This window comes from Mirounga leonina, unplaced genomic scaffold (genome assembly GCF_011800145.1).
Source record: "Mirounga leonina isolate KUSES-001 unplaced genomic scaffold, KU_Mleo_1.0 Mir_493, whole genome shotgun sequence".
Classification (NCBI taxonomy): Eukaryota; Metazoa; Chordata; class Mammalia; order Carnivora; family Phocidae; genus Mirounga; species Mirounga leonina.
Window position 1 is genome coordinate 443,445 of NW_023270780.1, and position 19,866 is coordinate 463,310.

At 42.4% G+C, this 19,866-nt stretch overlaps 1 protein-coding gene across 1 annotated transcript; it reads right to left on the reverse strand.

Moving 5' to 3' along the window:
- Positions 1-5,481: 5,481 nt before the first annotated feature.
- LOC118000368 (60S acidic ribosomal protein P1-like) lies at positions 5,482-18,779 on the reverse strand. The gene is made up of 2 exons (XM_034990080.1): positions 18,742-18,779; positions 5,482-5,866 (listed from the first exon to the last, which is right to left on the reverse strand). The coding sequence occupies exons 1-2, from the start codon at positions 18,777-18,779 to the stop codon at positions 5,482-5,484; spliced, it is 423 nt and encodes a 140-aa protein (XP_034845971.1).
- Between the last annotated feature and the right edge of the window lie 1,087 nt (positions 18,780-19,866).

The window sequence follows — 19,866 nt, forward strand, 5'->3', positions numbered from 1 at the left end:
AGAGCAATGGAAGACATAAAAAGGAACCAAATAAAACTTCTTCTAAAGATAAAAAATACCATATCTGAAATAAAGTTCACTGTGAGACTAATAGCAAATTAAAAACTACAGAAGAAAAAATCAGTAAAATTAAAGACGTAGCAACAGAAACTATGCAAAGTGAAGCACAGAAGGAAAAAGGCTGGGAGAAAACCCAAAGCTTTAGTAATTTGTGAGACAATATCAAGTGACTTAACATACAGGTAACTGGAATCCCTGGAGAGGAGAGAAAAGGGGAACAGAAAAGGTATTTGGAAAAACAATGGCCAAAAATTTCTAAATTTTATGAAATTATCAACACACGAATCAAGGAAACTCAGTGAACAACAAGCAGGACACATACACACATTATCACTTAAGTATGACATAATCATTGCTAAAAGAAAGAAAATCTGATAGAAAGTTTTGAAACTAACAATAGGAAAAGACACATTACATACAGAGAAACAAAGATAAGAATTATCATGGATGCCTTGTCAGAAAGTGTGCAAGCTAGAAAACAATAGAATAACATCTTTAAAGTTCTAGAAAAATTGTCCATTAAGAAACCTATATCCAGTGAAAAATATTTTTCAAGAATAAAGCTGAACATATTTTCACTGAAATTACTATTTAGCTGTTTCTCCAAGTGGACTGTAAGCTCTTGAAAGACAGGTCTTCTGTATGCACATAATAAGCCCTCAAAAAATGTTTATTCTTGAACCAAACTACACTTAATTATTCAATTGATTTTTTTTTTTTTACCAGCCTCTTTCTCATGCCTCCCCACACCCCGCGGCTTCTACTGACCACTCTCCACAATAATGACAGTTATCTTTCTAAACTCTAAGTGTCTAATCATGGCACATTTTTTGCTATATTTATATAGCAGATATATAAATATGTTTATATATATTATATGTATTCTAATATATTATATATCTTATATGTTACATATTATGCTTATTTTATACATTATATTCATATACATGTATTTCTATTACAGAAATATAAATAAAAATAAGTGTAATAAATGAGTATCTTTTAATTGCATTTTTTTTTAAGATTTTTTTATTTATTTTGAGAGAGAGAGAGCATGCACATGCCGGGGGAGGAGTAGAAGGACAGAGGGAGAGGGAGAGAAGCAGACTCGCCACTGAGTGCAGAGCCCACACGGCAGGGCTTAATCTCAGGACCCTGAGATCATGACCCCAAGATCATGACCTGAGCCAAAATCAAGGGTCAGACACTTAACCAATTGAGCCACACAGGTGCCCCTTCATTGCACTTTTAAAGAAAAAGCCTTTCTCCGTTGTGAAACTAGTTCAAGAAAAAAAACTCCTGAGTATTAATGTGGAAGGCCCTCTGACGCAGTTTTTGCAGAACTAGAGTCTAAGTTTCTCAGTTTAAATGACAACTTTTACCTGATTCTTCTTAGCATTTCTATGTGTCTAAATTGGTTGATAAACATCTATATCTGTCTGGCAATATACTACAGCTGTGCCCTTTTCATTTGAGAACAAAATTTGCACACTTTTAAAGAATCAGTTGTTTTCTCTAGGATTTACAATAGAATCAGTTTCATCTATCAGTCTATCAATCTGGTGATCAATAAGCCCACCCAATATTTTATGTTAGTAAAATAATAAAAAAAAAACTCTCTGTTTTTCTGCCCCAACAATCTTCTCCTCAAGATGGCATACCCTAGTTATTTCCTTAATTAATAATAATCAGAAGGGCACCTCGGTAGCTCAACTGGTTAAGCTTCTGACTCTTGATTTCAGCTCAGGTCATGATCTCAGGGTCATGACCTCAGAGTCATAGGATTGAGCCCCACGTCGGGCTCCACCCTGGGCATGGAGCCTGCTTGGGATTATCTCTTTCTCCTTCTCCTGCTCTCCGCCCCCCATAATCATAAATAATTAATATCTTAAGATTCTACCTTGCAATAATTATGGAAACTATTTTCTTTTTCTGACCAGTGAAAGATTATTAAAAGCCAATTTAATGCATATGTGAGAGTCAAATACCTTTATTAAAAGCCTACTATCTATATGGCATATTAAGTCAGATAAATAAGTTATTGGTACTTAAAAAAAATAAAAGTGAACAGACAAAAAACAACTAGGAGGATTCATCATAAGCCAGCCCAAACAAGAAATGTTAAAGAAAAATTTCCAAGTGTAAGAAAAAGGATACCAGGTGAAAATTGGATTTATACATGTAATGAAAATACTGGAAATGGTATATATAGGAGTCAAACAATTTTCTTTGTCATCTTTTTATCTCTTTCAAAGATAATGGACCATTTAAAGCAAAACCACTAGCAATGTATTGTGGGGTCTATAGCAGAGATAAAATCAGTGATGCCAACAGCACAAAGGATGGGAGGAGACTACAGAAAGCATCCTGTTGTAAGGGTCAGACATTATTTGTGAAGTGGGATAATAGCATTTAGGTAGATTATAATAAACTAAAAACGTGGGTTATAAACCTTAGGGCAACTCCTAACAACAACAACAAAAAGCATAGCTGATAAATAGTAGAGATAAAGTGGACTTAAAATCTGGGCATATGGTAAGTGTATCTTTATAAGTAACCACCAGGGGCGCCTGGGGTCAGGCTCTCTGCTCATCGGCGAGCCTGCTTCTCCCTCTCCCTTTGCCTGCCTCTCTGCCTACTTGTGTTGTCTCTTTCTCTCTGCCAAATAAATAAATAAAATCTTAAAAAGCTATATACAAGAAACCACCAAACTGTTTTCCAGAATAGTTGCTGTAGTCTAATATACGAGCATTCCAGTTGCTCCACATTCTTGCCCATACTTGTTACTGTCAATATTTTTAACTTTAGCTATATATTGAGATAGCAATGTTGATATCTCATTATGGTTTTAATTTTTGGTTTTCTAAGCACTCAAGATATAGAGAATCTTTTCCTGTGCTTGCTGGCCATTCATATATCTTCTTTTGTGGAGGGTCTGTTCAAATCTTCTGCCCATTTTGATTAGATTTTCATCTTATTATTGAGTCATAAGATTTCTATTTTTTTTAAGATTTTATTTATTTATTTTAGAGAGAGAGAGCAGGGGGACAGAGGAAGAGAGAGAATCTTCAGCACACCCCACAACCCTGAGATCACCTGAGCCGAAACCAAATTGCCTAACAAACTGAGCCTCCCAGGCGCCCTAAGATTTCTTTATATATGCCATACACATTTTGTCAGATATGCATACTGTGAATATTTTCTCCCAGTCTGTGACTTTTCCTTTTATTAAGTGTCTTGTGAAAAGCAGACACTTTAGAGGTTTTGAATTTTGATGAAGTCCAATTTTGTCATTTTAAATGTTTTTGTCTTATTTAGTGTCTGAACTAGGAAATCTTTGCCTACTACTGAGTTATAGAGATTATCTATATATTCCTCTGGAAGTTTTATAGCTTTGCCATGCTTAGGTGTACAGATAAATTTGAATTAAGTCTTGAGTATGGTGCTAGGTAAGAGCTGAGGTTGATTTTTCTCCATATGGATATACAGTTGTTCCAGCATTTTGTTGAATTCCAACTGAACTATATTGGCATATTTGTGCTGAGCAAAAGAAGCTCAGATGATTCCCTTTATATGAACTTCTACAATAGGCAAAGCCAATCGCCTAGGTTGGCTAGGAATGAGGATGGATAATGTCCGCTAGAATGAGGAAGAAGAGAATTCTTTGGGTACTGGAAATGTTCTTTATTTGGATCCTGATAGTGGTTATTTGAAGTAACCATATTTGACATTTATGTTAAGCTCACTAAATTGTATACTTCAAATGAGTGCATTTTATTATATATATAATAAACATATGTTATATCCTAGGGGCACCTGGCTGCCTCCATTGGTGGAGCATGTGACTCTTGATCTTGGGGTCATGAGTTCAAGCCCCACATTGGGCCTAGAGCTTACTTAAAAAAAAAATATATATATATATAATATCTTATATAATACATATTATACCTCAATATATAATAACATATAACTAAACTATATATAACAAATATATATATTATATCCCTATATATAATATACACTTTGCCCCAATATATAATATACTAATATATAAATTATATATATATTTATACATAAATATTATCTATTATATACATTATTCCTCAGTAGATTTTATTTATTTTTTTAAATACATGTTGCCAAATTATCCTTGTGTTTATTTATTTATTTATTTTTTATTTAAGATTTTATTTACTTATTTGACAGAGAGAGACACAGCAAGAGAGGAAACACAAGCGGGGGAGCGGGGGAGGGAGAAGCAGGCTTCCCACGGAGCAGGGAGCCTGATGTGGGGCTCGATCCCAGGACCCTGGGACCATGATCTGAGCTGAAGGCAGACGCTTAACGACTGAGCCACCCAGGCGCCCCAGTAGGTTTGATTTTAAGAGTATGTCCCTTACCATAGGCTGTAGAGGTGTACATAACCTAGTTCCTGCCTCTCTCTCTAGCCTTATACCAACTCTCCACCTGGCTCCTAGTCTTTTCTTCTATCTGCTACTTCAGCCACAAGGGGTCTCCCTTCTTCAACAAAGCATGACCTTTCCTGCCTCCAGTCTTTTGCACTTGCTGTTCCGTTAGCTAGAGTACTACCCACTAGCTCTTTTGATGTCTGGCTCATTGTCATTCTTAAAATCTTACCTCAAATGTTCCTTCCTCAAAAAACTGTTCTTGCCATTTTAATATAGCCACATCTTACCCTAACCCACTCCCCTTTTGGCTTGGCTTGGCTTGGCTTTCACAACCTAGTGAAGGTGTGATCTTCCAAAAATGACCAAATGCTTTTGAGATTTTGTATAACAATAATTTTACTTTTAAATTCCAATTAGTATTCCATTGTATAAATATCCCACAATATGTTTATCCATTCACTTTGTTGATAGAAATTTGGGTCATTTCCAGTTGGGTCTATTAGGAATAAAACTGCTATAAACATTTGTGTATAAGTACTTTGTGGACATGTTTTTCATTTCTCTTGCAATACTCCCACTCAGAAAAGAAGGCTATTTGCAAAGCCTCCTGTTACAGCACACTCTTAATTATTTTATTCTGAACTACCAAGCACTTCAGGTGGCAAAAGATTAATTAGCTTTAAATGATATCAAACAAATAATATTTAGATGTGCAAGAGCTATCCCTGATGGAAATGGGGGGGGTGGAGAGAAATTTATATATTTAGTAATTTTTCCTAAAAGTATGACCTCACAATTTTATCTGTTGTATGACAGAATAAACAAGCATTTTAAATACAGTTTGAAAAACAATAGAGTTACATATGAATATCGACTGAAAAATGGATAATATGGTATATTCATACAATGCAATATTAAACAGGATGTGAATAAGCTAGAGCTACATGCAATAACAGGGACAAATCTTTTTTTGAAGAATTCAACTTTTTATTGAACAGGTTACAAAAGAGGTTTAGTCAAAAAGACCAAAGCGCATGTGATCATCAGACTCCTCTGATTCTTCTTTCTTTGCTTCCACTTTCTTCTCCTCAGTGGGGGCAGACCTGGTGGAGGGAGCAGGACCTCCTGCTGGTGTAGCACCAGCTGCTGGGGCGGGTCCACCAGCCCCTACATTGCAGATGGGGCTCCCGATGTTGACATTGGTCACGGCCTTTGTAAACAAGCCAGGCCAGCAAGGTTCAACATTTACACCTGCTGCTTTAAGGAGGGCATTGATCTTATCCTCCATGACAGTCATCTCATCATCGTGCAGGATGAGGGCCAAGTAGATGCAGGCAAGCTCCAAGAGGGAGGCCACGGTGTGGGCAGTTGCTGAGCGGGCACTGCCGAGTGTGGTGCTAGTCACCAGGTCAAGTGAGGGCCTCACCCCATTGTGGCCTTAGCTTCCTTGGAAAGACTGAGCACCCTAGCTGCAGCTACATGGATAAATCTTACAAGGAAAATCATCTTATATTTCAGGTTCATCTTATATTTAGTCACCGATGGTATATATGTTCTCCACTTTTCATTAAGGGAATGGCACATCCATAGGCCCTAACTAAGGAGTAGCCCTGTACAGTCATGTTGTATCATGTCAGCCCCCCCACTCCCCACCCAACATGCACATATTTTGGACAACAGATATATGTCTGACCCAAGAGCAGCCAATCCATATATAAATTAATACATGCAATCTATGCTCAATAAAATTAAAACAAACACATGCAGTCTGTGCTCAGTGGATTCCATGCTCATTATGATTGCCAGAGGTAAAAATAAATTCTGTCTTCAGGAGCTTCTCAGCAAAGGTATATCTAAATGGGGCCCTGAACAAAAAGAAACATATGCAAATATGAGACTAAAAATGAAACTTACTGACTCACATCACTAAACCAGACAAAGGGAAACAAACTATACTTCGTAGTAAGATATATAACCAGGATTAAAGATAACAAGCCTAACCGTGTATGCATTTAATAACAGATAAATCTACAATTATAGTAGAGATATCAACACCCCTCTCAATCACTGATAGAACAATTGATGATGGTAGCTTTAAAAACCACTATAGCAAGGACTCCACCTACCACCAGTTATGAGGCTTTCACACCCAGCCAATAAGCTGGTGATCTAGTTCCAAAATATTTTTTTAGAGTCTGTTTCCTAGGAACATTCTCAATATTTGCTATCTTAGCCATATTCCCCAGAAAACAGATCTGAGACAGGGATTAGTGTTGCAGGGCCCGTCCTGTAATGAGAGTGAGACAAGTAGGGTCAGGCAGACAGAGAAGTGATCCAGTTTTGACAGAGGCCTCAGTTGATCCCATGTGGAGCTAGATGACTCTTAAGGGTTGTCTTAAATGAAGGCAAGGGGACCAGGCCATTGTAGCTCCCACATCAAGCAGGCATTGGAAGGGAGATTCCTCCAAGAAGGATGTTACCTTAGGCAAGACAGCTCCTTTCAGCTGAGAGCAATTCTTAGGCAGGGGCTTTGCTGTGATCCAGTGAGATAGGAGCCTCCATCCTGAAAGGGGATGCGGGCAGTGCAGCATCGCATTCACTGAAAAAGATCTGAAGCTTAGTGTTGTTACATTTGAGACACCTATTAGACATCCAACTGGAGATGTCAAGTAGCCAGTGGAGTATAAGAGCTTGGCGCTCAAGAGAAAGGTGTGGGCCCGAGACACATTTGGAGTCCACAGCATTTAGGTGACATTCTAACACCATAAAACTAGGTGAGGTGACCAGGGAAATTAGAAAAGAAGTAGTTCAAAACCTGGACCTTGAAGCACTTCCAAATGAAGAGGTCTGGAGGAAGTGGAGGAACCAGGCAACGTATTAGAGAAGGAGCAGCCCGTGAGGGAGGAAGAAAGCTAAAAGTGTGTTACCAGGAAGCCAAGCACAGAAGGTGTTCCCAGGAGGAAGAAATGACCAATGATGTCAAATGCTGTAGATAGGTCAGGGGAGAGGACTAAGATCGTGTCCATTGGATTTAGCCATCTGGCAGCCACCGGTGATCTTGACAAGAGCAGTTTGGGCAGCGTAGTGGAGGTGAAAGCCTGATTGGAGTCAGTTTATGAAAGAATGGCAAGAGAAGAATTGGATGCATTAACAATTAGCTGACTGAGGCATTTGCTATAAAGGGAAGCAAAGAAGAAATGTGGTACAGCTGAAAGGGGATGGGGTTAAGAAAGGCAAGGGAGAAAGCAATGAAGTTTTTCAAAAATAAGAGAAATGGCAGAATGCATATGATGAAAATGACTGGTCACACAGGACAATTGATACTGTGGGAGGAAGAGGGGATAATGCTGAGTGAGGGCCTTGAGTAGATGATACAGTGTGCGAGAGTTGGTCTAGTTAGGTGTGTAGGTCCTTCAGCTGGAGGAACAGTGCAGGGGCAGAATGCATGGGAGTTGGTAAGAGTATTGTGGAAGTTCCTTTGATTACTCCAGTTTTCTCTGTGACACGGGAAGTACCAGGATCGTCTATGAGCGAGGACTGGGGAGATGCTGAAGATTTGAGGAGAGAAGAGTAAATGGAAGAGAGATGTAGTTTGATAGCTGGGCAGCATCGGTGCCCACTTGAGGTCTGTGGTCATTAATTTAAAGGGACAGTGATGTGCATGACTGTTTCCTCATCACAGCTACTCATCCATTAAATGGGGATAAAATCAGTGCCTCCCTCCTTGGGTTGTTGGGGAGGATTTAAGGAGTCAACATTTTAATACACGGTGATCACTTAAGTGTTCTTATGATCCTGTAGGGTACCTTGTTATCTTGGGTACATATCTCAATTTTGATCACAAAAGGGTTGACTCATAGAAACTCAAGGTTAAAAACCATTGATTCCAACCACTTAATTGATACTTGAATTGTATCCCCATTGCCATTCAGCCTTTGTCTGAGCTGCTCAGGGACAGCACGTGTGCTGTGCAGTCATTTCATCTCTGGACATCTGGACAAATAGGGAAATCTGCTCTGTAGTAACTTTCACCAATGTCTACTCCTTTAGGCCACACTGAAGAAAGCATCCCTGTCTGTGTGTCTCTCTCGCTTCTACAAGTGGTCCTCCTCAGGTTTGGCTGTAGATTGGACAGCAGCCTACACAGCCACCCTGGACATTCAATATGCTCCCAACCTCTCCTTCCTTAGAGGAATCATTAGCATTCGCAGAAGAAAACATTTCTGTTTTTTAATTCCTCCCACCTCCTGGAACCACATTCCCATCAAAGCTTCAGACTTGGTTATCTTGCTTATCTCCTCAGTGAGAAGTGTGTGATCTGCTTTTCCCTAGTCTAGAACAATTCTTCATTACTGTGTTCTGGAGAACTTTGTAAGATCTCAGTGATGATTCCATGAAAAATAGTTTCATGTAGTCAAATAATTTTGGAAAACTGCAGGCGTACTTAAACAGTTTTCTCATGTAAAAGTAGGCTAACATGTACTGTAAATTCCCAAAGGGGAGCTGTAATGCATTTCCTAAATGTATTGGTTAACAAATGCATTTTGTTGCAGTTGCTTCTTTTCTGGGACTAGCATTCCATAGAACAAACTTTGGGAAGTCTCGTCCAGGGAATTTATCTCAAACTTAACTAATATATGACTAACTAATATATTGACTTAACATTATTATAAACATTATTATAACATTATTATTAACATTATTATAAAATTACACAAATATGTACAATCATAAAAATAGGTGTAAACTCCACTCCTTATGCATACAGCTCTCATATAAGCAACTATAAAACCAATTCAATTTACAAATTAAATATAAGCAAACCCAAAAAAATTCAAATTGACCACATTAAGTTAATGTGACATGTAGTACGGTTTTGTTTAAGCAAAATCGCCAATGCGGGGCTTATTGGGAAAAACATAACATCTTATTATTAACTTGGTTTTTCTGACTGTGCATTTGAATTATCATATCATCGCTGATAAATTTCTTTTTTAAAAATGGAGTTCATTTAACCACAGATTTATTTTTGGATGGATCAATCAATGTAGGGGTATAGCCCTCCCAAATAAAAAACTGTAATTTAAAAAAATTCTTTTAAGCAAATTAGTTATTGCATATTGACCTATTTTCTGCTATTGAACTGTAGTAAGTTAGTATGAATAAGGCATACAAGGAAAACACTTAAAATATGAGTACCATACAAATGCTATACTCACTGACATGCACAGATTCTTTCAAGTTTGGTGTTTCTATTTTTCTCTGTCACATGGTAGTGATGAAAATTCTCCCAGCACTTTTACTTTCCTGAACTAGCAGAAAACCTTCATCTATAGATAATTTGGAGGTATTGTTTGGCCTTCACTTGGCAGGAATGTGATCACAAACAGACACAAACCCAGGCACCAAAACTAGGAGGCCATATTCAGTTTTTCTGGAGCGTCTGCCTTCAGCTCAGGTCATGATCGCAGGGTCCTGGGATCGAGCCCCACACTGGGCTACCTGCTCAGCGGGAAGCCTGCTTCTCCCTCTGCCTTTGCCTGCTGCTCCCCCTGCTTGTGCTCTCTCTCTCCCTGCCAAATAAATAAATTAAATCTTTAAAAGAGCGAGAGAGAGAGAGAGAGAGAGAGAGAGAGGGAATCATCCACAATTCAGAAAATGCTTGTGTTCATTTTTAGAAATTATTATAAAAGTGGAACAGATTATGGGAAAACAGAGATTAGGCACTGCTGAAATGCCTGCATTGCTCTTTGCAGAGAGGATTGGTCCACAGCCTCTCTTCTCAGCACAGGGATGAAGAGAAACCACTTGGCCAGAGTCCCCAGTTCCTGCTTTCTCCTCTATGGTTCCTTCCCCTCCCCCCAGACAACAGGAAAGGAGCTTTCAGGTATGTTTTGACATTCATTCGCACCAGTGTGCTACCTCTGTTGGCAGTTTTAAGACTTTTAATCCATTATTGTGGAAGGAAAGACTTTCCCTCTCACTAAAGGAAGTTCGAATTCAGACTCCCTGGACTGGAGGAGGAAACAGGATTTGGGGAATGGAGAGGATACATAGGAGTAATTCTGTCCTTAGAATTTAAGCTGTATTTAGGAATGAAATTGAACAGAATATAAATCTAATCTGAAATCTAATTTGCACTTGCAGGTTTAGGCAGGTGACCTGAGAAAGCTGCTCTTGCATTAAGCTCTCCTAAGACACCCTCAACTCCCTTCTTCCCAGTGTCCTCCTCTGTCCCTTGCCCTGGACGACAGCTTTCCCTGGCTTGGGGCTCTTCCTGTCTGCCCCTCCTCTTTCTGAAGGCTGTCAGTCGTCTCTGTCTCATCCCACCACCTCTTCACCCAGAGAGGAAAAACCTGCTCTCGGACCCCTCTGCTGTGGGGCTGGTGGCGCTGGGTTGACATGGAAAAGACATGAAGGGAACCTCACCTCAAGAGAAGCTCAAGTGCTGAGAAGTAAGCTGCATGCCCTTTGTCTTTCATGGTGTGGGCAATAATAAAGATACTAAGATGTTAAAGATTGAAAACAGAATCTTGGGGCGCCTGGGTGCCTCAGCCAGTTAAGCATCTGCCTTCTGCTCAGGTCCTGGGATCAAGCCCTGAGTAGGGCTTCCTGCTCAGCGGGGAGCCTGCTTCTCCTTCTCCCTCTGCCTCTTCCCCAGCTCGTGCTCTCTTTCTCTCTCAAATAAATAAATAAAAATTTAAAAAAAAAGAAAGAAAGAAAAGAAAACACAGAATCTGGTCTCCAGGCGCACACTGATGCTTTTTAGCTCTAAGAATGGTGGGCGGTGCTGATCAGCTAAATGAAAATATGTCTTGAGGATTTTCTCTGGCTAGTAATCTCACTCATTCAACTGGATTTTCTGATCTGAAGAGCTCCTCTAGATGGCCAATACTCCACCGAAGTCAGGCATGGCAGGATTCTTGCCTTTTCTTGAAGAGGACAAAAAGAAGAAAGAACATGACCATAAACTGGGATTAAGAGCATGCAACTCATATATTTCATACAAGGCATGCTCCTAACTTCTTTCTGTATAATGTTCATTGTTTTTCCTTCTCAGTTTTATTTTTTTAACTTCTTTTCCTCATGTTTTCAACAAATATTTATTAAGCCCCTGTGATGTGATAGGCTCTCTGCTATGTGTTTCAGAGTTCAAAGGTGAAAGACTTGTCCCTCCCCTCGAGGGAACTTCAGGCTAGGGGAGGAAACAAACAATAAACTAAACAGCAAGGCAGCAAATAATTGCAATATGTGACCATCCCTTTACCTGCTCTGGGCTTGTGCAGCCATCCACATTCCCCTTATCTGCACAAAGCAAGCCCGCCCCCGCCACCCCTCAGTCTGCTAAGAATCTACAGTCCTTGCCTAATATCTTGCAGAGAAGGGCACTTAGTGTATATGTTTGTGATAATGAAGATATAGACCTTTATATAAGGACAACCAATCCATCTATTGGTCGCAAGCTCTTTGTGCAGGGGCTATCTAACTGTCCACGTCATACAGCAGGCGATTCCCTGGGAAGGAAGTGCAGTAATACTCCCCTGCTGCCACCTGGTGCTTTATTTACACTAAGTTAGGCTCACAGTAGTGGAGAAGGCAACTGAAAATCATTTACCACGCTCAACTCTAAAATGAAATCCCAGCTCTCCCCCCTAACACACGCGTGGGCACACATGAATACACAGTCACCATGCACACATATACACTTCCCCTCCTTGCTTCCCTCTCTGCTGGGCCAGAACAGGTTTTCTGGGGAAGTGTGTTCAATTAAGATTAGAGAATGGGGCAAAGGTGCCATGACTGGAGAATGTTTTTCCTCTGGATGACAAAAGCACGTGCTGGGACGGTGAACACAGTTCTGTAGAGTTAAGAGTTAGGGAAGCAAGCTGTGCCTACCAGCTTGTCAGTTAGCTCCTCACCAAGTATTTTTGAACACCAACTTTGTGACAGGCACAAGGGAAGGCACTGGAGAATCACCGGTGAACAAGATGAGCACACTCTCTGACCTAAAGGGGCTTACAGTCTAGTGTGAGAGTCCTTTTAACTTTTTTTTTTTAAAAAAGATTTTATTTATTTATTTGACAGAGAGAGAGAGTGAGTGAGCAGGGAACCCGATGCGGGGCTCGATCCCAGGACCCTGGGATCATGACCTGAGCTGAAGGCAGACGTTTAACTGACTAAGACACCCAGGCACCCTGTCCTGTTAACTCTTAACAAATAAATAAAATAATACCAGGCATGCATCAGGGTTAGAAAGAACATTAAATATGGGAATGCGACTGAGGGACTGCTTCAGTGCAGTGGCCAGGGATGGCTGCTCAGAGGAGGTCACATTTGAGATGAAGAGGTGTTACTGATGGGGAGAAAGGGGGGCGCCATACCAAGATCTAGGGGAAGAGACTCTGGGGCAGAGAAGCCCACACAGGCCCTGAGAAGAGAAAGACTGTGGCATCTTGAGGACAGAGGAAGGCCAGGGTGGCCAGAACAACAGGAGGTGAGTGATGGGCAAGGGGAGGAAGGGGAGGCTGGCGAGAGTGGCAGGGTTGGACGGGCAGACACTCAGGGAACAGCAAAATAAGGCCTTTAAGATTCGATTCTATGTGCAAAGGCATAACTGCTAGATGGATTTAAGCAAGGGGGTGCTCTGCTCTGCTTTTATGAATGATCGTGATGGAGGATGGATTGCAGGGAAAGTGTGGAAGTCTGAGACCGGTTAAGAGGTTGCGGCTGTAATGTCCACAATGGCCAAAGTGTGGAAAGAGCCAAGATGGCCATCGACAGATGAACGGATAAAGAAGACGTGGTGTATATATACACAATGGAATATTATGCAGCTATCAAAAGGAATGAAATCTTGCCATTTGCAATGACGTGGATGGAACTGGAGGGTATTATGCTGAGTGAAATAAGTCAATCAGAGAAAGACATGTATCATATGACCTCACTGATATGAGGAATTCTTTTTTTTTTTTTAAGATTTTATTCATTTTTTTGACAGAGAGAGACATAGCGAGAGCAGGAACACAAGCAGGGGGAGTGGGAGAGGGAGAAGCAGGCTTCCTGCAGAGCAGGGAGCCCAATGTAGGACTCGATCCCAGGACCCTGGGATCATGACCTGAGCCGAAGGCAGACACTTAACAACTGAGCCACCCAGGCGCCCCTGATATGAGGAATTCTTAATCTCAGGAAACAAACTGAGGGTTGCTAGAGAGGTGGGGGTTGGGAGGGATGGGGTGGCTGGGTGATGGACATTGGGGAGGGTATGTGCTATGGTGAGCGCTGTGAATTGTGCAAGACTGTTGAATCACAGATCTGTACCTCTGAAGCAAATAATACATTATATGTTAAAAAAAAAAGAAGATAGCAGGAGGGGAAGAATGAAGGGGGGAAATCGGAGGGGGAGATGAACCATGAGAGACGATGGACTCTGAAAAACAAACTGAGGGTTCTAGAGGGGAGGGGGGTGGGGGGATGGGTTAGCCTGGTGATGGGTATTAAAGAGGGCACGTTCTGCATGGAGCACTGGGTGATATACACAAATGATGAATCATGGAACACTACATCAAAAACTAATGATGTAATGTATGGTGATTAACATAACATAATAATAAAAAAAATAAAATAGTATATTAAGAATTAAAAAAAAAAAGAGGTTGTGGCTGTAACCTCTTAGAGAGGTTATGATGGTAGAGAGAAGATGATGTGTTCTAGCAGCCAGTGGAGATGGGAGAAGTGTCAGCTTTGAGATATATTTTATAGGTAGAGCCAAAGGGTTTATTGAAAGCCTAGGTGCAGGGATATGAGTGAAAGAAAGGAATCCAATAGGGCTTTCAGAGTTCCTGGGTAGATGGTGGTACCATTTGCTAAGGTGAGGTAGCCTGAGATGTGGGAATATAGTTGTGAGTGGGGAATCAGTAGCTCTGTTTGGCCATGTTACGTTTGAAATATCTGTTAGACTTCCAAATGGAGTAAACAGGGAGGTGCTAGGTCTGGATCTCAGGGGAAAGGTGCGTGGAGAAGTGAGCATCATCAGCATGCAGATGGAACATGAGGCCATGCTTGCTCCCCTTACTCTGCTTTATAGCTTCGAATAAGATCCTTACCTAACATCCTCTATCCCAACTCTCAGAAAAGCATGTTTCCATTGGCAAGAATAGCCAAATGAAAGACTGGATGGGATGGTAAAATTCTGCCATTCTAAAGAAGAAGTCACTCCAGGCACGCGCATAAGAGGTCAGACTTTGCAAGGGCTCTACCACCGATCCCCTGATTTTGTCGATTAGACGTTCTGCGTGTAGAGGTGAGATGACCAGTGAAGTCACACGGCTGGTGCACAGGCAGCAAAGCCAGACTCTGACCCTGCGTGTGCTGGCTACCACGCGTCTTCTCGGCACTCCCTCTGGCGCCAAGATAGCCTGATGGTATAGAGCCGGTGGGAGGCAAGCAAGGGCAGGTATATGTACATCCCACAAATGGATTTAAAATGAAAATTTTAATCCACATTTGGGGTTTTCACTCTTTATCATTCAAGAATGAGTGAGAGTTCCCGATACAGCGTAGAACAAACAGGACCAAAGTTTTAAAAATAGCAGTGCTCTAGGGCGCCTGGGTGGCTCAGTCGGTTAAGCGACTGCCTTCGGCTCAGGTCATGATCCTGGAGTCCTGGGATCGAGTCCCACATCGGGCTCCCTGCTCAGCGGGGAGTCTGCTTCTCCCTCTGACCCTCCCCACTCTCATGCTCTCTCTATCTCATTCTCTCTCTCAAATAAATAAAATCTTAAAAAAATTAAAATTAAAATTAAAATAGCAGTGCTCTGGACCGGTCTCTTCATCTCTGTCTCTAGGGTTCCTCTGAGCCCCATCATCTGTCTTGGTCATCAGTGAAGGCCTTAGGGTGCCGAGCTCCCAGACACCCCGCATCTGCCCTCTGTGAATATGGCAACAGGAAGGTAAGGTGCCACTCCACATCCTCCAAAGCACCGCTAGAGGGCTGCAGAGACTAGCGGTGACAGGTACAGCCAGCTGGCCACCGAGACCCAAACCGGAGAACCAGCCAGCATCACCTAGTGGCCCAACACTCCCTCCCTTGAGGCGAGGGAGGAAACTGGAGCCTCAGAAAGAAGGCCACTGGCTGGTGAGTGACAATCACAAGTCTATCACAGGTCCTCTGGTACAAAATTCGGTGTGATATCATGGCAAGAGTGGGGGTTTTAGAGCCAAGAATCCCCGGGTTTGCTGTGTCCCATTTTGTGTAGTTGGTCCAGTTGCCCAGCTTGTCTGAACATCAGCGTCCAGACCTGTATTATGGGTACGAGTGCTTCTGCCAGGCCATGTATCATGTTACATTGGTAAGCTGGCCGAGTTGAGAGGCCTGCCACTTAGTAAACATTTGCCAAATGCCCAGGCCTTCCTCTCTTCCTGACAAGACGCTGGTTCCTCTCTGAGCTAGCTCATCCTCGTGAAGCACCTTTCAGTAATCACTCCAAATGACCCTGTCTGGTTATAATTCTCTGCCGCAGAGTGAAGGACGTAAATAGCACTATAGAGCGCTTAAAGAAACAGAACAAACAAAACCAGAGAATATATCTGTGTATATATCTTTCTAATTTAACAAGGAGGTTGGTAAAGAGCGTGTCTTCCTTGTCAGTGTCCTAGGATTTGGATCCCAGGATCTTTTCACCCAGCCCCAGTCAGTGGGTGTTTGTGAAGCTTGTTCAATGCACAAAGGAGTGTGCTGGGGATTTAGAACACCAGCGAGCCCTGTCCCCAACAGCAACCACCATTCTGCTCCAGACATTGCTTATATCACCTTATTTATCTTAGCTCATTTCTTCTCCCAGCAGTCCTCCAGGTCAGGCCTTCCTGGCTTGATTTTAGAGATGAGGACCAGAGAGGTTAATTAACTTGCCCAAGTCTGACCAGCAAGTAAGTGGCAATGCTGGTGTTTAAGTTCATCTCTGCCTGTGATTTCGCTGTGCCCCTTTTCTTTGAGGTGCTTGCAAAAAATGAGAATGTGCGAAGTGCCATAAAAAGAGGGCTCCCCGGAGTTCTGAAGGGAGTGGCTGCTCCTGACTGAGGGATCTGGAAGGAATTCTGGAGGAAAGCTCAAAGAGGACAGGCCTGGAGATGGGGAAAAAGAAGAAGGACTTCCCACACACCTATCTGTAGTAAATGTGATGTATTGAAACATGGCGTAGGGGCGCCTGGGTGGCTTAGTCGGTTAAGCATCTGCCTTCGGCTCAGGTCATGATTCTGGGGTCCTGGGATAGAGCCCCACATCAGGCTCCTTACTCAGTGGGGAGCCTCCTTCTCCCTCCACTCCCCCTGCTTGTACTCTTTCTCTGACAAACAAATAAAAAAGAAACAAGGTGTAGTTGGTGTATGAGAGAAAGACTCGCGTACACACACGCATGCATGCATGCACGCACACTGCGGCTGACTGAATGCTCTAAAAGACTTCTTCCTGGAAGGAAGTAGGGGTCAGAAGCTGAAATGAAGAAATCTAAAGTTGGGGTCATAACACCCGTGCGCTTCACGACCGGCTCACCCAGAAACTTAATTTCACGTTGAGTTGTTCTATTAAAAACCCTGACTGAAGTGCCTCCACAAGGTAAATAAGGGGAAAGCCTCCAGGAACTTCCTAAAGCATGTAACATAGCCAGAGGCTGACCTGACCTAATTGGCAGGAGTAGATCAGAGGCCAGGGAAACCCAGTTCTCTTCCACCTACCACAAGCCAGGTCAGCTGCCACTTAAAGATGCCAGCCCAGTGGCCACACAGCAGCTGCAAGACCAGCCCCCACCCCAGCCTTCAGAGGTGCTGCCCACCAGAATGTCAGTCACTGTGAGCACCTTCTGAACATGAAAGTCCAGATGCTCTTGCAAAGCAGTTCTAGAAATAGCCAGGCACCTGAGTGTAACCCGACACAGGAAACATCCTTCCGTCCGGTACAAAGCATACTTCTCCAAAGGACAGGGAGAGGAAGTCATAATTAGAATCATTCATTCGGGCGCCTGGGTGGCTCAGATGGTTGGGCGTCTGCCTTCGGCTCAGGTCATGATCTCAGGGTCCTGGGATCGAGCCCCGCATCGGGCTCCCTGCTCCGCGGGGAAGCCTGCTTCTCCCTCTCCCACTCCCCCTGCTTGTGTTCCCTCTCTCGCTGGTCTCTCTCTGTCAAATAAATAAATAAAATCTTTAAAAAAAAAAAAAAATAGAATCATTCATTCATCCAGCAGAACTGAGCCTCCAGCTCTGAGCCAAATGCAGTTCTCAGCCCTGGCTGCACAGGAAAATCACCTGGGATCTTTTAAAAATACCAACGTCAGGGCTCCACCCAAAACCAATTAAATGAGTGAGAGTGGAGCCCAGGCCTTGGTATTCTTTAAAAACTCTCTAGATGATTCTTATGTGGTTGAGAACCACTGCATTACATATTATATACAACAAAAAACAAAATCACTGATCAGGCTTCAAGGAGCTCGCAGGTCCACAGAGCCCTACAGTTTGCAATGAGTTTTTCCTGCAGGTGACCTTGACTGATCTTTGCAACTGGCCTGAGTGAAAAAGAAAACCACAGGCCCAAAATGTCATCACTTGGGCCAGGCCAAGTCACCAAACCCCAGGTTTAATACTTAACCTAATTGCAGTTCCAACCTTCCCCAGAAATGTAAGTGTTAGCCTGTCAGTCCGGAATTTTCTGATATACACCAATGAGGTAATGGGTCACGGGGGCCCCCTCCATCTCCTAAAGGAACATGAGGTAATCCGCCTAATAAGACCCCCTGCCTTTCCCCCTAAGGGAATGTGATCTTGCCTGGAACAATCATTTCTTTTCTGTTGCTGATAACTCTCTTTTCCCACTGTCCTTCCTATAAAAATCTTCCATGTTCTGCATCTCCTTGAAGCATCTCTGTACTTGCTAAACAGGATGCTGCACGATTAATGAATTGGTTAATGAAGCCAATTAGATCTTGAAATGTACTCAGTTGGGTTTTGTTTTTTAACGCCTGGGACGGAGTTGCTATTGCCCATTTTGCAGATGATATAGCTGAGGCTAAGAAGGAGCATATGTGCCCAATGTCACGCAGCAGGTACGTAGCAGAGTGGGCACAGGAACCGGCTTCTCTGATTCCAGGGCTCCTGCTCGACATCACTGAGCAATGCACAGAGGAATTGGACTTGAGAAGAGGCTCAGTGCACGTCGTAACTACACCATGGCAGGGGTCAAGAGCCAAGGGAACACATGGGGGCAAGTATTATTAGATGGACCTACTTGTCATAGCGAAAGTCCAGTAACCAGCTGATGTCCATCAACAATTGGCCTTGGGATATGCTAACAACCCCTAAGAAGAATACACTTTATTGCACAAATTCTTAGGTTGCGAACAGTAGTACCAGCAGGTTTGCTGATTTGCTGGCTATGAATTAATGGTCAATAGGTGTTTGAGGGGCAGCCTGTGTTAATAGAAAGAAAGAAGGAGACAGGTGCAGCATGTGGCTAAACTCGGAGGCTTTGAAATCTAATTCCCTCTCTGGGTGGTGGTTTAGCCTTATACAACCTTTTCCTCTTTGGGTTACACACACATAGTTTTGCCTTCTCGGGAGTGGGCTATAACATTTCCAAGGTGGCCTCAGAAATATTGAGTCTGGTTTCCTAAGGTCCTTTGGGAAGCAGAAATTGCTACTCTTCATAACCAGATTTACTAGCCCTGGACTCATCTCTGATCTGCTCTTCCAACCACTCCTCTTCTTCACTCCTGGGGTCTGTCACCATTAAAATGCAACCCTCTCATTTTGCAAATGAGGAGACTGAGGTCACAAGAGAGACCTGGCCAGAGCCAAGTGAAGAGCATCCTGGTCCCACCCTGCTGCTCAGTCAGGACAGAAGCAACCAGGACTGACAAGCATTTGCACATGTAGATCTCATTCCAAAGTCTACCTAGAGAAACTCAGTTACCAGCCTCATTTGTATAAAATACAGTACTCTACCAGGCTCATTTTATTTATTTTTTTAAATGCATTTTGGCTGTTGTTGTTTTTTTTTAAGTAATATCTACACCCAACATGGGGCACAAACTCACAACCCTGAGATCGAGTCACATGCTCTACCGACAGAGTCAGCCAGGCACCCGCTCTACCAGGCTCATTTTAGTGGCCCTTGCGCATGGGTTCAACCTTAGGCAACATCATGATGTAAGCAGAGCTGCTATTATAACGCTTCACCTCTTTCAGGTCAAGAATAAAAAAAGTGAGATATGCTAATATGCATTACTAACACCTCAGCATAGGCAAAACCCATATGTTTTTAAAAAAAGGATTCACCTTGTATGTCAACTATACTTCAGGAAAGAAAAGAAAGAAAGAAAGAAAGAAAGAAAGAAAGAAAGAAAGAAAGAAA

What these genes read in the sequence shown, in the direction of transcription:
- LOC118000368 (XM_034990080.1), bottom strand. Translation starts at nt 18,779, where the DNA reads ATGGACATCAGCTGGTTACTGGACTTTCGCTATGACAA. An exon ending in CTGGACTTTCGCTATGACAA is followed by an intron (nt 5,867 to 18,741) that starts GTAGGTCCATCT and finishes CCTGGTGACTAG; the next exon opens with CACCACACTCGGCAGTGCCC.